This window comes from Argentina silus (genome assembly GCF_951799395.1).
Source record: "Argentina silus genome assembly, chromosome: 9".
In the NCBI taxonomy this organism is placed as follows: domain Eukaryota; kingdom Metazoa; phylum Chordata; class Actinopteri; order Argentiniformes; family Argentinidae; genus Argentina; species Argentina silus.
In genome coordinates this window covers 11,072,033-11,096,665 of record NC_139663.1, presented here as the reverse complement: position 1 = coordinate 11,096,665, position 24,633 = coordinate 11,072,033, and the positions used below count along the sequence as shown (strand labels likewise).

General features: G+C 46.3%; 1 protein-coding gene across 3 annotated transcripts in view; it reads left to right on the top strand.

The window, feature by feature from the left end:
• Nucleotides 1-14,640, top strand: part of mybpc2a (myosin binding protein Ca) — a 28,715-nt gene extending 14,075 nt beyond the window's left edge. For 2 of the 3 annotated variants that reach the window (XM_083677676.1, XM_083677674.1), the window contains 26 exons: nucleotides 1,195-1,278; nucleotides 1,531-1,679; nucleotides 1,966-2,083; nucleotides 2,292-2,340; nucleotides 4,341-4,397; nucleotides 4,548-4,720; nucleotides 5,042-5,174; nucleotides 5,392-5,516; nucleotides 7,079-7,184; nucleotides 7,408-7,571; nucleotides 7,800-7,965; nucleotides 8,245-8,351; nucleotides 8,460-8,489; nucleotides 8,605-8,744; nucleotides 9,097-9,256; nucleotides 9,395-9,499; nucleotides 9,611-9,799; nucleotides 9,943-10,077; nucleotides 10,259-10,426; nucleotides 10,862-10,950; nucleotides 11,220-11,415; nucleotides 12,217-12,356; nucleotides 12,813-12,972; nucleotides 13,159-13,295; nucleotides 13,656-13,842; nucleotides 14,258-14,640. In XM_083677676.1, coding sequence (XP_083533802.1) covers nucleotides 1,195-1,278; nucleotides 1,531-1,679; nucleotides 1,966-2,083; nucleotides 2,292-2,340; nucleotides 4,341-4,397; nucleotides 4,548-4,720; nucleotides 5,042-5,174; nucleotides 5,392-5,516; nucleotides 7,079-7,184; nucleotides 7,408-7,571; nucleotides 7,800-7,965; nucleotides 8,245-8,351; nucleotides 8,460-8,489; nucleotides 8,605-8,744; nucleotides 9,097-9,256; nucleotides 9,395-9,499; nucleotides 9,611-9,799; nucleotides 9,943-10,077; nucleotides 10,259-10,426; nucleotides 10,862-10,950; nucleotides 11,220-11,415; nucleotides 12,217-12,356; nucleotides 12,813-12,972; nucleotides 13,159-13,295; nucleotides 13,656-13,842; nucleotides 14,258-14,292 — 3,302 coding nt within the window. In that variant the 3' untranslated portion in view covers nucleotides 14,293-14,640. Of the gene's footprint in view, nucleotides 1-292; nucleotides 308-1,194; nucleotides 1,279-1,530; nucleotides 1,680-1,965; nucleotides 2,084-2,291; nucleotides 2,341-4,340; nucleotides 4,398-4,547; nucleotides 4,721-5,041; nucleotides 5,175-5,391; nucleotides 5,517-7,078; nucleotides 7,185-7,407; nucleotides 7,572-7,799; nucleotides 7,966-8,244; nucleotides 8,352-8,459; nucleotides 8,490-8,604; nucleotides 8,745-9,096; nucleotides 9,257-9,394; nucleotides 9,500-9,610; nucleotides 9,800-9,942; nucleotides 10,078-10,258; nucleotides 10,427-10,861; nucleotides 10,951-11,219; nucleotides 11,416-12,216; nucleotides 12,357-12,812; nucleotides 12,973-13,158; nucleotides 13,296-13,655; nucleotides 13,843-14,257 lie in introns of all 3 variants that reach the window. The other variant, XM_083677675.1, reaches the window with a different exon arrangement.
• The last annotated feature ends 9,993 nt before the right edge of the window (nucleotides 14,641-24,633 follow it).

Sequence of the window (24,633 nt, the reverse complement as noted above, 5' to 3'; positions counted from 1 at the left end):
CTAATAATTCTTCTAAATTCTCAACAATAATAGTGATTATAATCATAACTCATTAACAGTTTTGGTTTTAATCTCAACTTTAAGAAAGAAAGGAGACGTTCACCTATGTTAGAGAGAGAAGAGAGATGCGTGTGTGTGTGAGAGCACGATGACGTGTGTGAGTGGTCTTCACCTGCTGCTGCTCAGGTTTCTGAAGGCCCAATAAACGCTAGTCTTATAAATAATTAAGAGATACTATAGCAACTAATATGTTCCCTCGCTCTTTCTCTCTCTCTCTTTCTTCCTGATACAGAGTTGCCTCCCGATGGTAAGACAAAGAAATACTTATAGCTTCTATTTGTCTGGCCTCCTCTGACACATAAGATTTCTATGTGAACACAATTAAAAATGAGGAAAAGAAACAAGCAATCTTTGAGCTTTAGGTACTTGATATCAAGGTGGGAGATGAATGGTTGAAAGGGAAAGATAAACTAGTACCTGTCTTTTTAGTGGCATTTGAGTTCCTTTCATTCCTTGGTAACTCAGGCCTTAGTCTCGTTCCCAGACACTTCAGACCGATTGTGCATCTGGTGGGCCAACGTGTCAAACTTGGCCTTCATTAAGCCAATAGAAAGAACGTCAAAAATCAATCAATTGCCTTCCACAGCAGTTTCCCCCAGTACTTACACATCAAACGTTTCTGATTCGGGTCTACGCCTAGTAGCTGTGTGATTTGCTGAAATCAAATAATAACAAATGCTTTACTCAGTAAATTCACTCCCACTAAGGCCAGGTTTGAGTCGTTGCTATTCCAAGCTTATATGCACTGTGCACAATAGCCTGGGGACGAGGTTACTCTGGCCTCTACAGTACTATCATATTATATAAACAGGCTCTTCTCCTCCTAACTTAGCTAACAGGGTTTTGAGTTACCTTGTAGGAAAGCTGTTGGTTGCTAGTCTCGCACTAAACCTCACAGAATACAGTCAACCTCACAGAATACAGTCAACCTCACAGAATACAGTCAAATCGTGTGGGTTGGTATATGAGAGAAAAGAACCTTAACCTCTACAACCTCGGATGCCCAGTTGGCAAAATAATAACAAGACAGATATATCTGTTTACTTTCGGTTGTGTCTTTGATGTCATCAATATCTGTCTTTTCCTCACCTGACCTCTGACCTCTGTGACTCCACCTCCACCCCCTCCTTGTAGAGAATGTCCCAGGGCAGGAGCAGCAGCACTCTGAGATCACTGGGCTGTTTGTGGAAAAGCCAGAGAACACCACGGCAAACATAGGTGAGACATCCTCCCACCCCCCCGGCCATCTCTTTGAGCCACCAGTGTCCATTGCCATTGAATGTGGGATGATACTTAAGGAATCATATAAATGTATGTTTGGAAGAACCTATTCTGCAACGAAAGTAAAGTCACAATACCTAACTTGTATGAATCAGTCAAACATGATTTATTCCACTATCTATGACGTGCCAAGTGCTGTGTATTGGTAAGAAGTGTTTAATGATTATCAATCCCACTTGTGGATGACAGGGAAGAACATCTCATTCGTTTGCAAAGTGGACTCCTCTGACCTGCTGAGAAAGCCCAACATGAAGTGGCTGAAAGGGAAGTGGCTGGACCTGAGCAGCAAAGCAGGCAAACACCTGCAGTTTAAAGAGACCTACGATAGGAACACGAAGGTGTGTGTGTGTGTGTGTGTGTGTGTGTGTGTGTGTGTGTGTGTGTGTGTGTGTGTGTGTGTGTATGTCTGTGTGTTTCTCTCATTCTCTATAATCTTCGCCTGTGAGATGAGCGTACATTTGTTTCGTGTCTTTATACAATGTGTGTACTACTGTATATGTTTGTTTGTGTGTGTGTGTGTATGTATGTATGTGTGTGTTAACGTGCGTATGCTGTGTGTGTGTGTGTGTGTGTGTGTGTGTGTGTGTGTCCACCCATCTCTCTCTCTTCCTCTCCGTCCCTCAGGTCTACACATATGAGATGAACGTCATTAAGGTAAAGGCGGTAGATGCAGGGTCGTACCGTTGTGAGGTCACCTCCAAGGACAAGTGTGACAGCTGCTGCTTTGACATCGTTGTGGAAGGTGGGTGGTCTGAGGTCAATCTAGAAATCACATTATTGTCCCCAATTGAGTTTGTCAGTCAATACCTCAGAGATTGTCACACACAACAGTAGCCTGTATTATTCAGTGTCTCAGGCAGTAATGAACCCATTATCCAAGCGTCAGTCATCCTGTCTGGTAATTAGTACTGTGCGCCTCTCACGTTCCCCTCCCTCTTGTCATGTTTCAGCCCAACAAGACGAGCAGCCAGCAAACATCCTGGAGGCGTTTAAACGATCGTGAGTGTCAGGGTGGTTCCGTTCAACATGTCACCTGTCATTCTGTCTCACGTGTTATTCTCTGTGTCTCTTGCCCCTGGGCACCTGTCAAACGCGTCGGTTTGTCTGTCTGTGTGCGCCGCTCACATCTGGGTTGGTACAGTGTATCTAGGGGTGTCTGTCTCAGTCACATCTTCGAGTGTGTCTCTAGAAGTGTCTGGCCTCCATTTATATCATATGTTGTTCAACCGTGTTTCCGCAGTCCTTTGTGCGTGTGTCTCTGTGATTTTGTCGTTGTTGTGTTTGTGGCTTTCAGTGTGCCTCTACGTCTTACTAACTCTGTCTGCCTCTTTGTAGTGCCTGTTTGTGCCTTTGTGTTTATTGTATGTGTGTCATTGTCTCTCTCCGTGGGTCTGCACAGCACGATACAATACGTGTCTTTGTACAGAAGTGTCAGGGTCTTGTGTGTGTCACCTGTCACCTCTCCTGCTTCAATGTGTTAGTTAACTTAGTAGTAGTTGACGTTGCGCAGCTCAACGTCAGTGCACATGGTACTGTGGCATGGCAGTGACATCTCCAGTCAGTGCACTGTCGTCACTTTCAAATATGATCTCCTAATTAGATGGCAGGTAAGCGAGTAAACAAGGGTAAGACCAGAACACAACATGCAAAGGGCTGTTCCATATTGTGTTTGAGTGAGAATTTGAGTGTGTTTATCTGCGGATTTCAATTTGAAAGAGAAAATGAGAGAGGATTACAGAGAGGTGAATGTGAGTTCAGAGGGGGAGTGTTTACACTGCTACAGTACAGTAGAGTCTGTGGAGGTCTTGGGAGTTCCTACTCCCTCAATCTAGCAAGATGTAAGTATGGAGAATCCACTATTTGGGATTCTCACCTGTGTGTCCCCCATCCTCTCGGATTGCTCATGTGTCCTCCTCTGTCCTGAGGCACCCTTTCCCCTGAACATATTCCCGAACCAGAACCCAGCGTGCGTGTTCTGAATCTGTTCGTTGGGAATGTCACTTGTGTGCATCCATCCCTGGAATTCTTCACCGGTCCACTGTGTGTGTGTTCAAGTCCTGAAATAGCCTATGCTCTCTCTCGTGTGAGGCTATTTCTTCTCCAGACTTCACAGCCACTGAAAAGGCCTTAAATGGAACCTTCCATGCATTACATACGTCAGCAATGCAATCATGACTCGTGTGTCATATGTGTGGATCTTTATGTGAGTCTAAGAGAAGCACAGTGTGGGTGTGTGTCCAAAGTACCTGTACATTATTCCACCACTGTGTATTTGTGTGTATGTTTGTATGTAGCTATTACTGTGTATATATGTGTGTCGATGTACAAACTTGTACTGTACAGTGAATGTATATCACGTATGAATGTTTATGTTTGTTTGTACAGTTTATATAGATATATATATATATCTGTTTCCACGTGACAATGTATCGCATGGCAAGTTTGTACCCTGTCGACAGCATATCTATGTGTGTTTGTTCCAGTGTGTGTGTCAGTGTGTGTGTCAGTGTGTGTGTCAGTGTCAGTGAAATATGGTGGCTCGTACTCTCGTTCATCACAGGCTTTGCTCTATGTTCTCACTCATTCCTCATCCTGTTTTTGCATTATCAGAGGTAAAAAAGGAGCCCAGAAAGGGTAAGCGTTCGCAACAGAGACCGTTACAATGCAACCCTGTGTGTATGCTGATACGGTCCCTGTTGCTTTTAGAAGTGTTTAGATCATATCCTGTAATATGTGTTTGTGTCTTATTGTGGGAGAAGATGGACCTGTGCTTGCACAGTATGAACATTCTTCTCCTTCTGTTGTCCTACTCTACGTGATAGCAGGGTGGTTCATCAAAGCTTTCCAATAGCAGAGATATTCACCATGAATGATAATGACACCTTGAGCCAAGTCATACAAATGACACATCTGAAAATGCGTATCAAATGACACAGTAATGATACATCTGTAGATGACTGTATTTGACAGGAAACTAATCCTCCAATCCCACTCCTCAGGGGAGATGGAGGAGAGGACGCAGGTGATCTGGACTTCAGTGCCCTTCTCAAGAAAAGGTGGTGTAGGACACTAGCGTTTGATTTCATTCAGAGCGTTCCCATTTACTTTCACTGCAGAAGATGAAGCAGTGAATACTTTGAATTATCTCACATACCATCTATTTTCCACAACCCCCCCCCCCCCCCCCCACACACACACACACACAGGGAGAAGAAACAGGAAATACCCAAAGAGGAAGTGGATGTGTGGGACATCCTGAAGGATGCCCCGGCCTGTGACTATGAGAAGATTGCCTTTGAGTACGGCATCACAGACCTCAGGGGCATGCTCAAGAGGCTCAAGGCCATGAAGAAGAAGGTGGAGCCCAAAAAGAGTGACGGTGAGGGGGGGAGAGAGGAGGGCCGTGGAGTCAGTGAGAGGGGAGGGAGGGAGGGAGGGAGGGAGGCAGGAGGAGGAGGACAGTGGATTCAGCGGATGAAAAGATGTGGGCTAGGAGAGTGTGTGAAAGTACAGCAGGTCGAGACGGGACAGTTTTTTGAGCGAATGGAGAAGAATACTTTGTGAATAGCGTAGATCTAAAGGCCCTAGGTTTTATGATTCATGTAGGTTGTCTGGTGTAGCGCGTGTTGTCTTGTGTTTACTGTGGTTGTGGTGGGTGGTGTGTAAAGGTTGAAGACCTCACTGTCTCTCTCTGTCTCAGCCTTCCTGAAGAAGATGGAAACAGCCTACTCTGTGGAGAAGGGCAGGAGGATCCAGTTGTGTGTGGAGCTGACTGACCCCAACGCTCAGGTCAAATGGCTGAAGAATGGCACGGAAATCAAACCCTCAGCCAAGTGAGACTGCGTATTTGTGTGTGTGTGTGTATGTGTGTGTGGGCGCGTGTGCGTGTGCGTGTGTGTGTGCGTGTGCGTGTGCATGCATGTGTGTTTTGAGTATGTGAGTCATTCATTTGAAGCTGTGCCCTGTGTCTCTGACCAGCTGAACACTCAGTCACTAGTGTGTGTCTCTCTCGTCACCCGCTCGGTCCCCCTCTCTGCCCCTGTCTGTCAGGTTTCTGTTTGAGAACATGGGCAACAAACGGACACTCACCATCAACAAGTGCAACTTGTCTGATGACGCAGCCTACGAGTGCGTGGTCGGAGATGAGAAGAGCTTCACCGAAGTCTTTGTCAAAGGTAAGTCACTTATCGCCACCATCGGATCTAATTTGGTTCTTAATTTAGAGTGCGGTTAAATGATAATGTCTGTGCTGATTATTCAAAGTACCTGAGTGTTCCACCTGTGTTTGTTTTGTGTACTTCATGTACTGTACATAGTGTCTTCCAGGTCTAGTGTTGAGGAGTAGTTACACAACTATTAGTTTAACAACATTTAGCTGTAGCTTGGTGGCAGTTAAACTCAAATCAAATCTTTCAATGTGCTACAGTAACTGTTTCCAACTGCCATGTAGCAGTGCAGCGAGCTACTGTCGCTACTCATTACATTTCCCCTCTAAAACAAATAAAGAAATAGGAATGCAACTTAAAATGTCCCTAATATTTATTCCCTCACTGTTTCCTGTGTCCCCACTTTGCTCCACTTCCTCCTGTCTTTCTCAGTGATTTTTCAGAGAAAGATAAAAAAAAATAAGCTTCAGTTTGACAAACTATATTTCACTCAAGGGTAGCTTTAGTGTAGTTTAGTGTAGTAGGGAAGAAGTTGTAAAGTAATTGGTAATTTATTCAAGTAGCTTCCCCAACACTGTCTCTGTCAATTTATGTGTCAGTGTACAAACCTGTACATGTGTTTTTGCCTGTATATATTTATGTATTATGTATTGTGTATGTTCGTGTATGTGTAATACTGTCATCTATATTTGTTATTGCGTGTTTAAAGTGCTAATGTGTCCATGTCCAGTTTGTATCTTGTCGCTATGTGTGTGTGAACGTGATAATCCCATTGAATTTAGGGGGGCAAGGTGCAATAGATGCTTATTCACCCCACACTTTGCCTAATGTGCTTACTCACCTCTCATCCTGTGTCTGCATTATCAGGGTAAGCTCTCGCCACAGACACTGGTACAATGTAACCACAGTGTATGTTTGTGTGACCTTGTTGCTTTTGTAAATGCCTAAATCAATTGTTGATGTATCTTAACGTGAGAGAAGGTGTGTCTGTGTGGCAGATGGCAGCTAGTCAAAGCTCTCTTAACATGATGCAGTGACATCACCATCCCGAAGCTCTGAAGTACTGCGCAAAAGTGTAGGCTTTTGTGTTATAGCAGTATTGGCTGGGACTTCATAGTACGTTGTGTTGTTGTAAACATGGTATTGAATCCTAGAGTGGACTGGTACTTGTTACATTGGTGCCGTGACTCGGATCTTGATGTCAATCAACTGAGGTTTCTGCGGAGAAGGTGGAGGTCAATGGGGTGATGGTGTGATGGTGGGTATAGCGGCAGCTAGCTGAAGCTAGAGTAGCATCGCGAGCTGACGTCCTCTCCCCGTCTTCTGGAGACTTGAAGAACTGACCCTGTCGTACCACAACAGCTTGGTTTTGTTGTAGTATACTGGCATTGATTGAAACTTTCGAGTGCAATGTGTTGTGAATATGGTATGGAATCTCTACATTATGTGGTTGTTTAATATTGTCAGGGGTTGTGGTTATCATGTTGTGTGTGTGTGTGTGGTGGGGGGGGGTTAATGCCCCCAGGTGTTTGTGTGGATGAGGTTTAACTGAGGCCTGTGTCTGTCCTCAGAGCCCCCGGTCACCATCACTAAGCTGCTGGATGACGTCCATGTGGTGGTGGGAGAGAAGGTGGAGTTTGAGTGCGAGGTGTCGGAAGAGGGAGCCAATGTCAAATGGTGAGCTGGGCCCTGCTGTACTGTAACAGTCTGTAGTCCACACATGGATCCATCAGTCATTCTCTGTTATTACAGATGTTGCTGTAGTCTTTTTTCTCTTATCTGTTTTTCCTTTGTTCCTTTTCTCTCTAACCTCACACTATTGGTATGCTATTGAAGCAACAGCGCCCTTCCTCTGTGGTTCACCACTATGTTCGTGTCTGTCCTTGTCTGTCCTGTTCAGGATGAAAGATGGAGTTGAGTTGACCCGGGATAGCAGTAAGTACAGGATTAAGAAGGATGGGAAGAAGCACTTCCTGATCATTAATGAAGCAACCTCGGAGGACATCGGAATGTACCATGTATACACCAACGGGGGAGAGTCCAAAGGAGAGTTAGAAGTTGAAGGTAACTTTCCTCTGTGTGAGAGGGGGCTGTGGTGTGGTTCTTCCCTTGTGGATTTCTCATCCCAGTTGATGCATTTCACATATTCCTTTGTGATATTACTCTCCCTAGACATGAATTGAGATCCCAGCATGCTCTCTGTGATGCAGAGATCCAATAATGCTGTGTCCGCCCCTCCTCTCTCTCTCTGTCCCTCTCTTTCTCTCCTCCCTCCATCCCTTCATCCCTCAGAAAAGGAGCTGGAGGTGCTGCAGAGTATCGCTGACCTGACGGTGAAAGCCGCCGAGCAGGCTGTGTTCAAGTGTGAGGTGTCAGATGAAAAAGTGACAGGGAAGTGGTTCAAGGATGGTGTCGAGGTCAAAGCCAGCAACCGCCTCAAAATGACACACGTCGGGAGGTATGGCGTCAGGCTAGGGGCCCCCGATTGAGTTTCTGACAGCTGTTTTCTTGAATAGCCCCCAAATCTTCTCCATGGGTGTGTTTTGGTAAATATTTGAGTCTGTGGCAAGTGTTTCACCATGGTTACAGTGGTCATGCGAGGTGAAAGCCATTTAGTATGTTCGTTGACTCAATGATATTGCATTATGGAGCATGTTGCCAGGTAACTGTGTTTTTGCATAATTGCGGGTCACGACGAGTGTTGTCTCCTTGGAAACATTGGGTTACGGTTCCCCAGGTGCCACAAGCTGGTTATCGATGATGTGAAACCAGAAGACGCTGGAGACTACACCTTTGTTCCTGATGGATACGCACTTTCGCTCTCCGCAAAACTCAACTTTCTGGGTGAGTTTCGGGAGACAGAGAGGCACTCCCCAAGGTTTTTGCTGAATTGAAACTACACAACCCAGAGTTTACTGACAAAGTCATTGTCTTTCCCCTGTCTCCCTGCAGAAATCAAGATTGACTATGTCCCGCGTCAAGGTAGGTGTGGCAACAGTTGGCTACTGTCTATCCACCCTCCTGTGTTTACCAGTGTGGTATAACCAGCATGCACCACCCAGTCACCCTCACCTCTCTGTGTTGTTGACAACCTCAGACCCTCCCAAAATCCACCTGGACACCAGTGGCATTGGCAACAAGAATTACATTGTTGTCGTTGCTGGCAACAAGCTCCGCCTTGACGTGGAGGTCACAGGAGAGCCGGCCCCCACTGTCTGCTGGATGAAAGGAGACACTGTGAGGATGTGGTCTTTCTCTCTCTTTCTCTCTCTCTCTCCCTCTCTCTCTCTCTCTCTCTCTCTCTCTCTCTCTCTCTCTCTCTCTTTTTCTCTCTATTTTTCACTCTTTCTCTCTCTCTCTCCCTCTCCCTCCCCCTCTCTCTCTCTCTCTCTCTCCCTCCCTCCCTCTCTCTCTCCCTCTCCCTCTCTCTCTCTGTCACACATCAAACCACCGCCTCAGCACACCTTCAGAGGGGACATGTCAAAGGGAGGGTGTCACTATCACTCACAATAACCAACTGTTTGTCAGTGCAAGACACAAAGAGAAGGATGACATTGTGTAGCCAGGTTTGACACCGTTCGTCTCCCAGGTGATATCGGAGGCCGAGGGCAGAGTGAGGGTGGAGACGAGGACGACTCTGAGCAGCTTCGTCATCGAGGGGGCAGAAAGAAGTGATGAGGGGAAATACTCCATCACCGTGACCAACCCGGCAGGAGAGGACAAGGCTGAGCTTCACGTCAAGATCGTGGGTCAGTGCCTCTCTCTCCTTCTTCTCTCTTCTCCCCATGCCCACTATATAACCCTCCTACTCCCCCCCCCCTTTTCTCACCCTCTATTCGCTGTTCCTCCCCTCTTCCTGTCCTGACCCTATCCCATCTACTCCCCAGATGTGCCTGACCCTCCTGAGAATGTCAGATGCACCTCCGTTGGGGAGGACTGTGCTGTCATCCTATGGGACGCACCCAAATTCGACGGCGGAGTCCCCGTTAAAGGTACATCCCTCTCCTTTCTCTCCTTCCTCTCTGGCGCTGAATGTACTGCATCCACCTCTCTGATCGGTGAGATCTGATGGCCTCACTTTGTGATGATGTCACTTGTTGCAGGGTATCTGATGGAGAGGAAGAAGAAGGGCTCGTCCAGGTGGACCAAGCTGAACTTTGAGGTGTTTGAGTCGACCACGTACGAGGCGAAGAAGATGATTGAGGGCGTGCTGTATGAGATGAGGGTGTACGCCGTCAACGGCATCGGTATCTCTCAGCCCAGCGGGAACTCCAAGCCCTTCATGCCCATTGGTGCGTTGGTGGTTGCCAGGAGGCGGGGTTTTACCGTTTAATTAAATTATCCAGGGCAGTCTTGTTGAGATCAGATCTCTTTTCACCAAAAAAAACACTCTTTCTCGCTCTCTCTGTTCCTTTCCCCCCTCTTTCTTCCTCAGCTGTTACCGGCGAGCCCACGCGCCTCACGGTGGATGATGTCACAGACACCACTTGTGCCCTGAAGTGGCGTCCCCCTGAGAGGATCGGAGCAGGGGGCATTGACGGTTACATCATTGAGTACTGCAAGGAAGGAGGTGAAGGAGGGGGAATATAAAACCAGAAACACTCTTTGTGTGAATGTTCATAGATTTTATCTTTTTATCTTTTATCTTATCAAGAATTGTTTACGTAGTTAAAAAAACACTGTATATATTAATAATTTGGTTTCCCAGGGGGTAATAATCATTGGTCCTCTGCTATTGGTCCTTCCCTCAGGAGATGAGTGGGTGCAGGCCAATGAGGAGCCAGTGGACAGGAACCACTACAGGGTGAAGGGGTTGCCAGTGGGAGAGAAGATGCTGTTCAGAGTGACTGCTGTGAACATCGCTGGACGCAGTCTCCCCTGCACCCTACAACAGGCTGTCAACATCAGAGAGATCATGGGTCAGACATGCGTATTGGACATCACCTGACACACACACTCACATATTCACTCACTCACTCACATTGACATGTGAGACATTACTTGACAAACACACACACTCACACACACACACACACACACACACACACACACACACACATTCACATAGGCATGTTAGACATAACCTGACACACACACACACACACACACACACACACACACACACACACACACACACACAAAGGTATCAAGTCAAGTATTCAAACAGTAAGTCATACACATTTCTTATGTACACAGACAAATTCTTCTTACAATCACACACACACACACACACACGCACATCACATTTTGTTTCCATTGCACTCACAAATGAACACCCACCCACCCACCACCCACTCTTCCATTATTTATCTGTTGACATTTTTCCCTCTCCTTCCTCTCCCTCCATCTCTCAGAGCATCCAAAGATCCGCCTCCCCCGGCAGCTGAGAACCAGGTTTATCAGGAGAGTGGGCGAGAAGGTCAACCTGGTCATCCCCTTCCAGGTCAGAGTTCATCCTCTCTGCACCACCCTCCTCCGGTTACAGCCAGCCTCTGGGTCCGAGTTTGTGTCAAAAACCAAAACCAAACTCTGTCAAACCAAAAAAGGATATGAGAGATTTCAAGATGGTTCTGTTCTTGGCTTCTATATTCTAGTCTTCTCCTCTCTAGCTGTTAAATGTACTTTCTCCTGTCCTCCCGTACAGTAGATGTGTCTCAAGCTTCAATTCAATTCACAACAAACCCCTCCCCCCCCCCCCCTCTCTCTCTCCAGGGTAAGCCTCGCCCTGTGGTGAACTGGTTCAGGGATGACAAACCCCTGGAGGATAAGTCAGTGGGCATCCGCACCAGCGACGTGGACACCATCCTCTTCATCCGCTCCGCCGAGAGGGACCACTCTGGGAAATACACTCTCTCTGTGCAGATCGACAACATGGCCGACAAGGCTGACATAGACATCCAGGTCGTAGGTCAGTGTCGCCATGGTGATATGAAAGATCAACTTTAATTTTTACTACAAATGTTTGACTGTTTTATAGAGAACTATTTCTAATCGTTCTGGTGGAATGATAGTTTGGACGATGTATCTATGACACCTCCGAGTTTTAATTTGATGATAATTCCCAATTTCATACTCTGAGGGATGTAAGACTCAAAGTAGCGAATCATCAAAGGACTGATTTCTCTCTTCCCTCTCCTCCTCTAATCCTGGCTCCTGCTCTGCCACTGTCGCTCCCTCCCTCCCTCCCTCCTTCTCTCACTCCCTCGGTCCTGCGCTTACTGTGCCTCTCCCTGGGTCAGAGTGCTGTGTGGATTATGCGGCGGGGTTCCGCAGGGATGATTTGCGTGTAGACTGGGATTAAGGTGGGATTAGAGGCCACTCTGTCGCTTCCCCTGCCGGGAGGTGAGCTAATGAGAGAGCCCAGCCCTTCAGATCAGACCCGCAACCGTTTAGTCACAGCATGGCTTCAGCCAAGGAGAGGAGAGCACGGAGCCCAGGATTAATCACAGATGTACTCTACTGTATACGCAACCAGACACACGCAACATCTTCCCTCTCTCTCTATACTGTATACGTCTTCCATCTATCTTTACCTTCCTTGTTCTCTCCATCTGTACACTGCCAATCTCTCTTCCTATCTCTTTCTCAATATAATTGACACTCTCTCTCTCTCTATATCTCATTCTCTTTCTTTCCTTCTCTCTGACACACACACACACACACACACACACACACACACACACACAAACACACACACACACACACGCAGAGAAGCCTGGTCCTCCGATAGCCGTGACGGTGACAGACGTGTGGGGCTTCAACGCTGCCCTGGAGTGGAAGCCCCCCAAAGACGATGGCAACTGTGAGATCATCGGCTACACCATCCAGAAGTGTGAGCTGAAGACCAAGGTCAGCCTGAGGAGGGACGGTTGGTCAGAGCCCACTGCAGATAGGAGCTGTATGAGTAGCACAGCAGGGAGAGGCTGGTGGAGGTAGAAATCGGAGGACGGGCTCATTGTAATGCATGGAATGGAATGAGGAATGGTATCAACGTTGGAAAGACTAGACTAGAGCGAGGCAGAGAGCGCCTTGGGTAGGATTGGAGACGTCCATTGCTCTCCCAGTCTATTTACAATGTCTCTGTCTCACATACATCTGTATCTCTTTCTCTCTGTACTGTTCATCCACCTCACCTCTCTTCTGTTCTGTACTTGTCTTATATCACAACTGAAACACAGCTGTTTCCCTTTAAAACCTCTGTTTTCCATTTCCCTCTCTGCTCTGAACTTCCTCCCCCCATTCTCTTTTTCTCTCTCTCTCCCCACCCCCCCCCCCCCCCCCCCCCCCACCCCCTCCCCCCCCCAGGAGTGGTTCACGGTCTATGAACACAACCGCAGACCCAGCTGTACTGTGTCTGACCTGGTCATGGGGAACACGTATACGTTCCGCGTGTTCAGTGAGAACATCTGTGGCCTGAGTGATGAGGTTGGCTTCAGCAAGAACAACGCTGTCGTCGGCAAAGAAGGTAATACACTACTGTGCTCCACGCACTCTACTCAATGTCATATCCTAGCTATAACAGACGACATAAGATGTGTCTTTTTCCTATTGACTTATGTGTGAATGCCATGGTATAGACTATAGTAATGAAAAACTCTCTCTCTCTCTCTCCCTCTCTCCCTCTCTCTCTCTCTCTCTCTCTCTCCCTCAGGTCTCGTGCATAACCGAACACCCTTCAAAGAGCAGGACATGTGCAGCTCCCCCAAGTTTACAGCACCCCTGATGGACAGGTGTGTCGTTGCAGGCTACAGTGCTGCCATCAGCTGTGCTGTCCGTGGTTACCCAAAGGTAAGTTTTTTTAATAAGTATGTGAGTCTGCAAGAGAGAAAAATCATGTGAAGGAGTGTGTGTGTGTGTGAGTGTGTTGAATTCTTGTGTGGAGTGGGAGCAAGAGAGGAGAGAAAAGCCCTTTTTAATGTGTGTTTGTGTCTGTGAGTGGGCGAATATTTTTTAAGGAAATATGTTGCCCCAATTAAATTCCCTTCTTCCCTTTCTCAATCCCTCGTTCTCTACTCTCCTCTCTATCCCCCTCTTCCTCACTCTCTATCCCCCTCTCCCTCGCTCTCTACCCCCCTCTCCCTCTCTCTCTACCCTCCTCCTCCTCTCTCCACCCCCCCCACCCCCTCTCTTGTCCTCTCCTCACCTCAGCCTAAGATTGTGTGGATGAAGAATAAGATGATCATTGGAGAGGACCCCAAGTTCCTCATGCAGAACAACCAGGGGGTGCTGACCCTGAACATCCGTAAACCCAGCACGTTCGACGGGGGCAAGTACTCCTGCAAGGCCATCAACGACCTGGGGGAGGACGTGGTGGAGTGCAGGCTGGAGATCCGAGGTGCCACCACATTACATTACACAACTACAACTCCCATAATACTGTTGGAGACTGGCGCTGCATCAAGGGGTCACAATGAGGAAGTCTCCAACAGTCTTCAATCATCAGTTACACTCATTATTACAAATCTGCTCATCTTCAACATCTTATCCTATATGACTTACTGTATCATTTGTTCCCAAAACTCTTATTACAGGTTCACAACTGGGGAACATGTAGAGATTGCGAGACTGTATATCTAGGCGGTTGAGCAGAATATAAATCGTCTTATTGTATTCAGTTAGCATTTGTCAGTTAGCATTTCAGTTACATGGATGACATTAAGTCCTGTAGGTTCTTAGGAGGATAGGAGGAACTAGGAGGATAGGAGGATAGGAGGAGAAGTTCTCACGCTGTATCTCTCTCTCCCCCCCAGTCGCACAGGAGAAAGGAGCAGAGGAGAAGAAATAAGCGACAGAACGAAACACCGGAGGATTCAGTCGGAGCAAGAATCATAATGGATTATGTATAACAGGATAGACATGAATAAATATGATTAGATTAAAACACTGGTGAGAATCTAACCCCCCCCCCCCCCCCCCCCCCCCACCCTTCACCTGTCCTTGCCTCATCACCAGTGGCATGACAAATACCACATCGGTAATAACTGAATGAATTATTATGATAACAGACCACAGCATGGAGACAACCTAATTGAGAGTAATAGAGTACTGTAATAATGTCTGAACGTTACAGCGTAGAGATGGATTCGTCTTATCTGTGAAGTGAACCTGTGTGTGAAGTGAAACCGCACATAAAACAGTCATTCACAATTGCATTGTCAGTGTTTTGTGTGACGTCCCGGACATATTTATTGGAGGTGTTGAATTTATGATTGTCATGCGGGTAGGCTACTACAAAAGCATTGTAGTGTGACTGCACACCTACTCCCATGTGGCGTTAGACATGGGAGCAGAGGAGACAGGCTCTCTGACTGAAGCCTCTCTAAGCCCCAGGCTGGTTCTACCCAGACAGGCAGGGAGTAGGCAACCACTGTTCGACCATGCATGTCCATCATCTTATTTTAAGGATTACATAGCTATCCTACTTACAAACATACACACACTCTTAGGAGAGTGCAAACCCCTCTCTCTTAGACACAGGCACACACACAAGCTCTCTTGCACGCACACACGCGCACACTGAATCAGGGTCTCATTAGCATAACACACTAGAGACTAATTAACGCACCCATCAACACTGCCCTAATTAGCTCTCCCACGTCATTACTGAGCAAACGAATTACCGCTAATTTACACACCCGCAAAACAAACACAGCACCGTCTCCACTGGGAAAGACCGCCGCGGCTCGTCTCGCACACTAAATTATAGCCTAACCAGCACGATACAGCCCAAACCAGTGCCCCCGATGCGGCCAAGAATTCAACGTTTTGACAGAAGGAGATTTCCAAAAGATTAAAGTGGAGAGAAGCTGCGTGACTACTGACAGTGCTAGTGTTTACCAGGCGGGATGAGTTGGAATACTAGGCCTACATATGTTGAATATGCTTCCACTGCGATATTTTGGAGAGAAGAGTATTCAAGAATTTAAAAAACGTGGGGGACACCGTCAATCATGAACTGAGTGAGTTACATTCACTGAAGCCTGACTGTGCCCATCACCACTAGAGGGAGCAAGCACACAGTGACTGAACACTGACCACCTCATAGTAGCCTATAGCTACTGTGCGTGTGTGTGTGTGTGTGTGTGTGTTTGATTGGCAGGTTTTTAAACTATTTTATTATCTAAGCTATAGCATTGGGCTGAACTTTTAAAGACTACTAAAAGCATTGGCTTTTTTCCAAGAGAAGATATCCTAGAGTTACTTCCTGCCAGTAATGAAAAGTATAGAAGTAGGCTACACATGGGTCAATTCACTGCAAATTGAAATAACTAAACTATTTTGACATTGATGTAAGTTATAGGAAAGAACAATTTAAATAAAGGAATATTATGCGTACCATACAAAGCAGAAAGAAATGCTTTGACACTTGTAAGTAGGCCATGACTTGTTGTTTAGATAGTAGGCCTGCAGTGCAGCACAAAGCATTTGACTTTGAACTGCAGTCGATCAGAACACTGTCAAACTGTATGTGTGATTCTAAACTAAATTGCATTTTAGCTTGTTCAATGATTTCAGGTTATGAAAGGTATTGTGTTCCCGATTTAAAGGCCTGCCGCCTACCTCATGAAACCATCTTTGAAAATATGAAAAGTTTGAGCAAACAGCACCTTCTGAGCACGACTAATGAGGTGGTATCATGCAACCAACACTCCACCTGAGCTTTCTCACCCTTTGACACTAAAAAGCGACATTCTGTTGCTAAGCAATGTGACAAATTGTACCTATTGGGATGTTTTTAACATTCACAGAAATGACTTGAAAAAGCTAAACTTTTTCACACACACACACACACACACACACACACACACACACACACACAGTTTGTTTTTTGAGAGCTTGAGTGCGAGGAGAAAATAATGGAACATTTTGTTTTTGCTTTCTCACAGTGACACACCTCAAGGCTTTTTAAGTCTGTGATTCCTGAATGAATAATTAATGGTAAAATAGGCCAAAAGCAGTCCAACAGAGTAGGCCAGAACCTCCACATAAAATACCTCTCATTCCAATATTAGCTCGCCTCCATCGCAGACGAGAAAAGACTTGGAGTGACAGACAGACTAACCAGAGAGAGAGAGAGAGAGAGAGAGAGAGAGATGGAGTGTGTGGGGGGGGGAGTGGGGTTGGGGGGGAGTGCTAGGGAGAGGAACTCAGGAGAGACAGAGACAGAGCTCCTGAAACAGTGGGATGGAGAGAACTATAATTATGCAAGTAATTATACATGAAATCACAGAGTTGGAGAGACAGAGAAAGGGAGAGAGAGCGGTGGGGGAGAAGGAGCAGGGGAGTGAGTCTCATCCATGTAATTACAGTATAAGAACCAAATCAGACACAGAGGAGAAAACACAGGAGCATCATACAGTACAGATCATCCACCTATACACTTTCTTCTAGCAACACACACAGCACATCTACCTCATTTACAGCATTTATCTATTAATTCAATTATGTTTGTTTGACAATTAGTACACAGACGCAGACGCAGACACAGACACAGACACAGACACACACTCGCACGCACGCACGCACGCACGCACACACACATGCACATGCTCACACACAGACACGCACATACACCTAAGCACATACACCTAAACACACACACACACAGACACACACACACACAAGAAAGCAATTTTAGACACTTTAAATAGATCAAGACAAGATTGCCAGCTCGAAGACTGAAAAAGAAAATGTAAGACACTCACTCATACACCGACCCAGTCTCCCTCCCTCTCAGTGTTTTGTAGGCAGCTAGAGTATGCTCTATAGAATATCAGTGTGACTTATTCCCTGTGTCATCGTGTTCATTGATTAAAGAGTCCCAACTCTCCCTGAGCTCACGGCCCATGTAATGAGCTCAATGTATCTGAGGGGGTGAGAGAGTGTGTGGGCTGCAACAGAAGAGAAAGCTGCCCTTGCTGGATAGATCACAATAACTACATCACGCCTTAGTGTGACTGACCGAAACTGACAACTCTGTCAAGAGTGTGTGTGTGTGTGTGTGTGTGTGTGTGTGTGTGTGTGTGTGTGTGTGTGTTATGGTATCAAACACTGTACCATTCCACATTCCATTCCATGCATTACAATGAGCCTGTCCTGAGATTTCTACCTCCACAAACCTTCCCTGGTGTGTGTGAGTGTGTGTGCGTGTGTGTGTGTGCGTGCGTACGTGTGTGATAAAAAAAGAAAATCGTATCCCTGGGTCTCCTCCACCTATACTGGCTTCATAAAGTCAGCGATTGACTTCCAGATCCGATCCTGTGTTATAAAAGTATGTCTCTTCACAGCTCTGTCTCAGACTATATTTGTCAGCTCTCTCATTACTGTACCCCAGCCCACCCCTACGCTCCCAAGAGTCAAGGAGACTGCCAGCACCACCTACTAATCTCTGCACTTTGGGAGATAGGGCCTTTTCTCATGGGCCTCTCAGCTGTGGAAAACCCTAGCACCTGAATTAGATTTGCTTACTCTCTACCCATCTTCAAAGGCTATAGATAAACTGAATATACCTTTTATTCATTTCACGGCACTGTAATAGTTTCTCATTTTTTTTCCTTCTTCTTCTTCTCTACTGAGCAAATCCTGAGCAGGTCTTTGGGGAATTGACTTGTGCGTAGTGCTTTCATCTGCAGTATGTTTATGATTGTGTTACTATTGGAGTTCTTTTCTGGTATCTTTCATAGCATTCTTGCTAATCTAATGTTTTCATTCTTATAATTTGCTGACCTAAAATGCGCGTAGTTTAATTCAGTTACTGATTGATTTTTTTTTTCCCATCCTGTTTGGGGATACTTCTGCTTTAGGTGAGTGGACTCATCTGGTATCGCAGACTGGCGCCCCGAGGCTCTGAGGCGTTTTTCATTAAAACAATTACGCTAATTAGACTTTTTAAGACATAGAGGGAGAGTAAAAAGAGCAAACGTTGAGAAAATAATGATGAAAAAAAAAAGGTTGAAAAAAGAATAAAAGCAGAGAACTCTTCCTCTCTTTCTTTTTTTCCTCCCCTCTCTCCTCCCTCTCATGCTTGTTATCTGTACATTTTAAACTCTGCGCTCCGAGTGGAGAGTGATGTTATTAGTTTCCATTATGCTTGTATGACCAGAGCCTTACAATAAGATTCATGAGATAAAATCAAAGCACACTAATGCAACTTAGCGGCAGTGCAATATCAATTATTTCCAACATATCTGAAATAGGACAGATTAGATTTCACAGTTTTGACAGCTCTTTTTTTTGGTTTCCAAGTGAAGTCGCATGGCACGTTGTCTGTGTTTGTCTTCTGTGGGAGACGTCTTTTTACATTGCCAGTCTCAGTACCGTCACAATCAAAGCCGCAATATGAAAGAAACTCTTCTGATATCTACCTCAGAAAAAACCTTTGATGGTTCAGAGATGCTAACTCAGACTGAACTGCTGCCGTAGTCATGGTATTGAGGCAAGCTAAAACTTCCTCATCATTCCAAAGACTCAGAAAGACAAACACTAACCGTTGGAAAGGATCCACAGTGTAATTAGCTATATCCTCTATATACCAATTTGTGCCGTCTTTCCTGGGCCATACTATCCATTCCAGTGCAGTGTTATCTGAGCACAGATCTATTAGCCAGTAAATGAAGCAGTAAATATGTTTGACTAGATAGAATGTGGTAGAGCCATTTGGACTAAAACGCCTTTATTTCAAGAGCTATCTGGCTAATAGTTATTGTGCACTGCTTGTCAGTGATACAAACTACCTAGATCAAGCTATTTACCACCATGTATCATAATGATGCCCTATCAGGGTTTTATTGTTCTCCTCCCATTCTCTGATCCTGGGTCTGTGGACTGGTTATCTGTCCTGTGTAGTCCCACCTGCAGCCAGGAGAGGGCTGCTCTAACTGGCAGGTCTGGATGGACCCACGATGCTGCCTCAGCCCCATGTTGGAGTTCTCTGTTCAGATCATACCGAGCCTACATGCAAGGCCAGGACGAGTGGTTACTGTTGCAGCAGTTGGGGGAGGGGTTTGGAGTTTGACAGACAGTTTGTATGTTTTTGCATAACACTTGGGAAGACAATCCGAATGTGAAGGAAAGAGGATTGGGCACATGCAGGCGTAATCATACTTCACTCACATGGCATGTACACACAGAAGGCATACATACTCAGGTGATCCGGCTTTCACGCTCTCGCTATCTCTCTTTCGCTCTATCTCACACACACACACACACACACACACGCACGTAAGTAAGCGCGCATGCATGCACACACGCAGACGCACACGCACATGCACACACACACATAAACACACTCACGAACACACATGAACACACACACACACACGCTATCGGCTCTGCATTCACAGACACACTAATTTTCTCACAATTACACTCACGAACACACTAGTTGATGCAACAGCAACACAGTGCTGATATGGAAGAGGAGAGAGAGAGAGAGAAAGAGAGGTATGGAGCAAAAGAGGTAGAGAGAGGGGGATGAATGCAGCAGTTTTGAAAGAGCGTTTGGCTCAGTTCAAATAGTTGCCATGGTTTCAAGATGTTTCCATGGAAACACAAGCTGCCAATAAAATGAATTTGAACTGAATCTTTGCAGGGATATGGTGGGAAGGTGAGAGAGAGATAGGGGAGATGGGGGACAGAGGTAGAAAGGGAGAGGAGAGGAGAGGGAGAGATATTTAGGAGCTCTTTCTAACACAACAGTCACTTCACTGGGGTGGGGGAGTGGGGTGTTACCTACTGTGGGCGTAGGAGGGGGTGGGGTGGGAATTTAGGGTAACGAGGAGGGAGAGAAAAACATGCCATGCTATGGAAAGCAAAGCTGCGAAGCTGAGAGTGGACTATTTTGGGCTGCAGGTTGTCATAGTAACAGTGGCCTCACCACAGTGAGGGAGAGGTACTGTAGGGAGATAAACATATAGGAGCCTGGCCATGGGGGCCACTGATTAACATGTGTTCAATCTCAATCACGCATCACGCTAAATTGTGTGTGAACCTGCAATGTCTTTCCCATGACTCTTTTTCAGGGAAGTGGAGCCGGCAGAGAGGGGGAATGTATTAGTGGGGCTGACGCACATGTGTTTTTACATGTGTTTGTGAGTGTTTAGGTTCCTGATGTTTTCCTGTTGTTTTCCAAGTATAAAACAAGGCCTTTAATGTCTGCCTATTCAGTCAGCATGTCTGCTTTCCTTCCTACATACTTCTTGCATCTTCCTTACTCTCACTCACTCGCTCCCCCTCACTCTCTCTCTCATTTACTCTTTCTTTCTTTCACCCTCTGTCTCACTCTACCTCTCTTTGCCTCCACTGCACTCTCTATCGTTCTCTCTCTCTCCCTCTCTCTCTCTCCCTCTCTCTGAAGGACAGAGGTATTCCCACATTTCTCGGTCGCCATGGTAACGCTGCAGCAAGAAAGAAAGAGAGGCCGCAAGAGGAAGGGGGAGGGGAGACGGGGCTGGGGATGTGTGAACAATGCTAATGCTACTTCACTGATCATCGATTGTGTATTTTTCCCCCTTCCTCTCGTTCTCTCTCTGTCTCTCTCTCTCTCTCTCTCTCTCCCGCTTTCCTTCTTTCCACCTCTATCCCCTCTTTCTGTTTCTCATTACTCTCTCTTCCTCATGCTGTGTCCTTCTCCCTGTGGCTTTATAACTTAATCTTTAAATAGTGCTGTCATTGTTATCAGTATTATTATTGGGTCATTTAGCAGACGTCGGTATCCAGGGCAACCTGGAGAAGTGACATTGGTTCCTTGGTGAATACAAATATAGACAAGAATCCATCAATATCCCAACAGGTCATTATCAGTCTAATGGTGAAACCGTTCCTGTCAGATCGCACTATAAATAATGCCATCTCATTAGATACCACTCCCACCCACCAGTCCCTGCGTAAACAGGTCTGTGTCTGTGTGTGTGTGTGTGTGTGTGTGTGTGTGTGAGTGTGTGTGTGTGTGTGTGACTGCAGGGAGCCTAAACACTACCAGTAACACACTAAAGCTGGAGCCACATTAGCACACACCAGTAGCAGTAGAGTCACCTGAGCTGGAGGGGGCGGCAGACAGACAGGCAGGCAGGCATGCAGACAGACAGGCAGACAGGCAGGCAGACAGGCAGGCAGCTGCAGCAGAGCCTGACTGAGGGGCTGACTCAATAAGCCAGGTACCAGAGTAAATGAGAGGCAGACTCTCAGACTGCCTCACACAGGTGCGCAGGGCTGCAGGCTGCACTTAGCCTGCTGCATGCACACACACACACACACACACACACACTCTCAGGCACGCACGCACACATGCACGCACACGCATGCACACACACACACACACAGGCCTGTCCTCTAGGACCGCAGTGTCTGCTGCCCGTCATTACTCCTCTGCTACTAATCAATGGATTAAAGGCAATGATGAGAGAGAGAGAGAGAGAGAGAGAGAGAGAGAGAGAGAGAGAGAGAGAGAGAGAGAGAGAGAGAGAGAGAGAGAGAGAGAGAGAGACCGAGACCTCACCATGGCTTCCCTGGCCCAAAGCAGTGGTGCAACAGCCTAAACCAGTTGACACTGCAGCTCTGGAGAACTGTTGCACCAAGACTGTGTACAGAGAGTCTGGCCTCAGAGAGTCTGGCCTCAGTACATTCAGCCAAGTCCTAGACTAAATCACACTCTCCATTGAAGATGTCTCTGGTACTGTATGACTATGGCCTATGCGTGTTTGTGTGTGCATGCGTTCTCTAATAAACCCAGCGGGGTGATCCAAGCGTTTTAACCATCACTAATGTATAAGAAACTGTGTGCGTGTCTACCCAGAATTCTGCAGGGTGTGCGATGACAAGCCATTGTTTGTTGATAGCTTGTCTGCTGTAGATGTATTAATGTATTCATAGCAACTTGTTTGTACAGATTGTCTCCCAGTTGTTATGTTCTAGGCTGGAATGCAGGATCTCTGAGATAATTACCCTATCAGAGATAACAGTCTCAGATCCTCTGGCTGAAACGCTCCCATCTCCTTTCACACGGCCCAGTCATGCGGGTCAGGGTTTGGGGGGTGCCATAGGAACAGACATGTTTCTGTGGCGTGCGCTGAAGCCTGCTAAACTGTCACATCTCTCAAGTCAACACACGGTACTGTAGAACACATTCTGACAGCCACATAGTCACATGTTGTTGGCTGGTAGACTAGTGTTGTGTGGATGACACTGGCTGTGTGAGAATACACAGTATGTTTGCTTTCACAAATGAAAAATGATCTATCTTTTATCTGTTGGCTGCGAGTGAAATATTGTCCCATGGTCAATAGGGGGCAATAGGGGCCTATACTGTAGGTATATACATTTCACGTCGTATGATGTGTATAAAGCTGCACATGTCACATGTATGCGGAGGTCATACAGCTTGCCTACACGTGAACTTGTCAGTGTGTGTGTGTGTGTGTGTGTGTACTATATGTATTTACTATGTACTGTATGTTTGTGTGTATGAGGTAGTAAGCTGGTTCGTGTCTTAGTGCTTAGTGTGTCATCCTGTCATCTCTCTCTCTCTCATCTCTCTTCCTCTCTCCCTCCCTGCCTCTCTCTCTCTCTCACACACTTTCTCTCTCTCCTGCAACCTGCTTTCTAATCAATAACTCATCTCTTGACGTCGATTCCCCTCTTCCCCCACAGGAAAACAAACGTCCTTCCACAGGACAAACAAAGGGAAGAGAAAAGAGAGCGAGGGGAGGGCGAGGGGTATCTGGATAATTTAGAAAATACTGTAAACCTGATGAAATACCTAAACAGCCATCTGTGCCACAGAGCAGGAAGGAGGGAGAGAGAGAGAAAGATTGAAAGGGTAGTTATGGGATGGATGATTAGCCCCTGTCTCCAAGGTTACACTTTACAACTGTATCACTGCAGAGCGGGAGAGAGCGGTGAGAAAGGAGGGGGCGAGGGGGGGGGGGGATGTTGTAGAGGGGAGCTGACATATACCGTCCATCACATGGGACTGAATTAAAGAAGACAGTCACCTTGCTCTGACACTGACCTTCACACTGCAGAGTAATGCAGGTCCTGACCTCTAGACTGAAAACCAACACTCATTCTAACCTCCAGCATCAAAAACACTCAACATTCTACTGACCACCGGACCAGAACAAGAAAAAAGACAGAGGGAGACAGAAGACAGATGTTAAGATGAGTGACATGTGACAGACCTGAAAACAAAAGAGAGAGAGAGGTAGAGGGAGAGAGAGAGAGAGAGAGAGAGAGATAAAGAGAGAGAATGCTTACATTCCAGCCAACTGCAAGAATTGACCTTTTCAAGAGGGAAAAAAAGAAAACTTGTTTGCTTCTCTTAGTCATTCGGAGTCCCCTCCTCCCTCTCAAATCCCTATCCATCTTCTCTGTCCTCTCTTCACATCTCTCCATCAGTCTCTGGTTTTCCCTCCATGGTGAGCTCATTTCTGTCTCCCCTACACCAGTGCCGATTCCTAACCTAGGGTGAATAAGGTAATATCTATCTAGAGCGATAGCTAAGAAGAAATAAGAAATTGAAAATATAAGATTGTGGTCAGAGGCCGAAGCCTTTAGGGGTTACAGCTTTGTTGCGTACGCAGAGCCCTGAATTTCACGCAGCCGGTTCTAATCTCAAGTAAGTAGTTGCTGCTGTACCCTTGAGTCATGTAGATACCACCGCCAGAGAGGTGAAAATGAGAATTGTTAGGTGGTTTTGCATAATCTATTCGGTGTGACCGTGCACTGCACCCTGGTTAAGGTGTATGCAATGGGAGGTGATGTAGCATCAGCACTTTGAAGGGTATGTTCATACACAAGGCTCGCATAATTAAAACACTTGGGTTCTCTACTTACCTCTTGTTTACAGTGGCTACCACACACACATTTGACCATGAGGACATGCATACTCACATGAAAATGCGCCCACAAAAACACACAGAAAGATACTGTGCATGTTTAAATGAAATGCATACCGTTCACATGCACTCACATGGACATGCACATAAGGTATTCAAAACAGAGCACTGCCTATCCACAGTTTTTGCCTCTGTCTTGTACGCACGCACACACACACACACACACACACACACACACACACACACACACTCACACATACGTATATACCCACCCTTGGGTTAGCCAATAATTG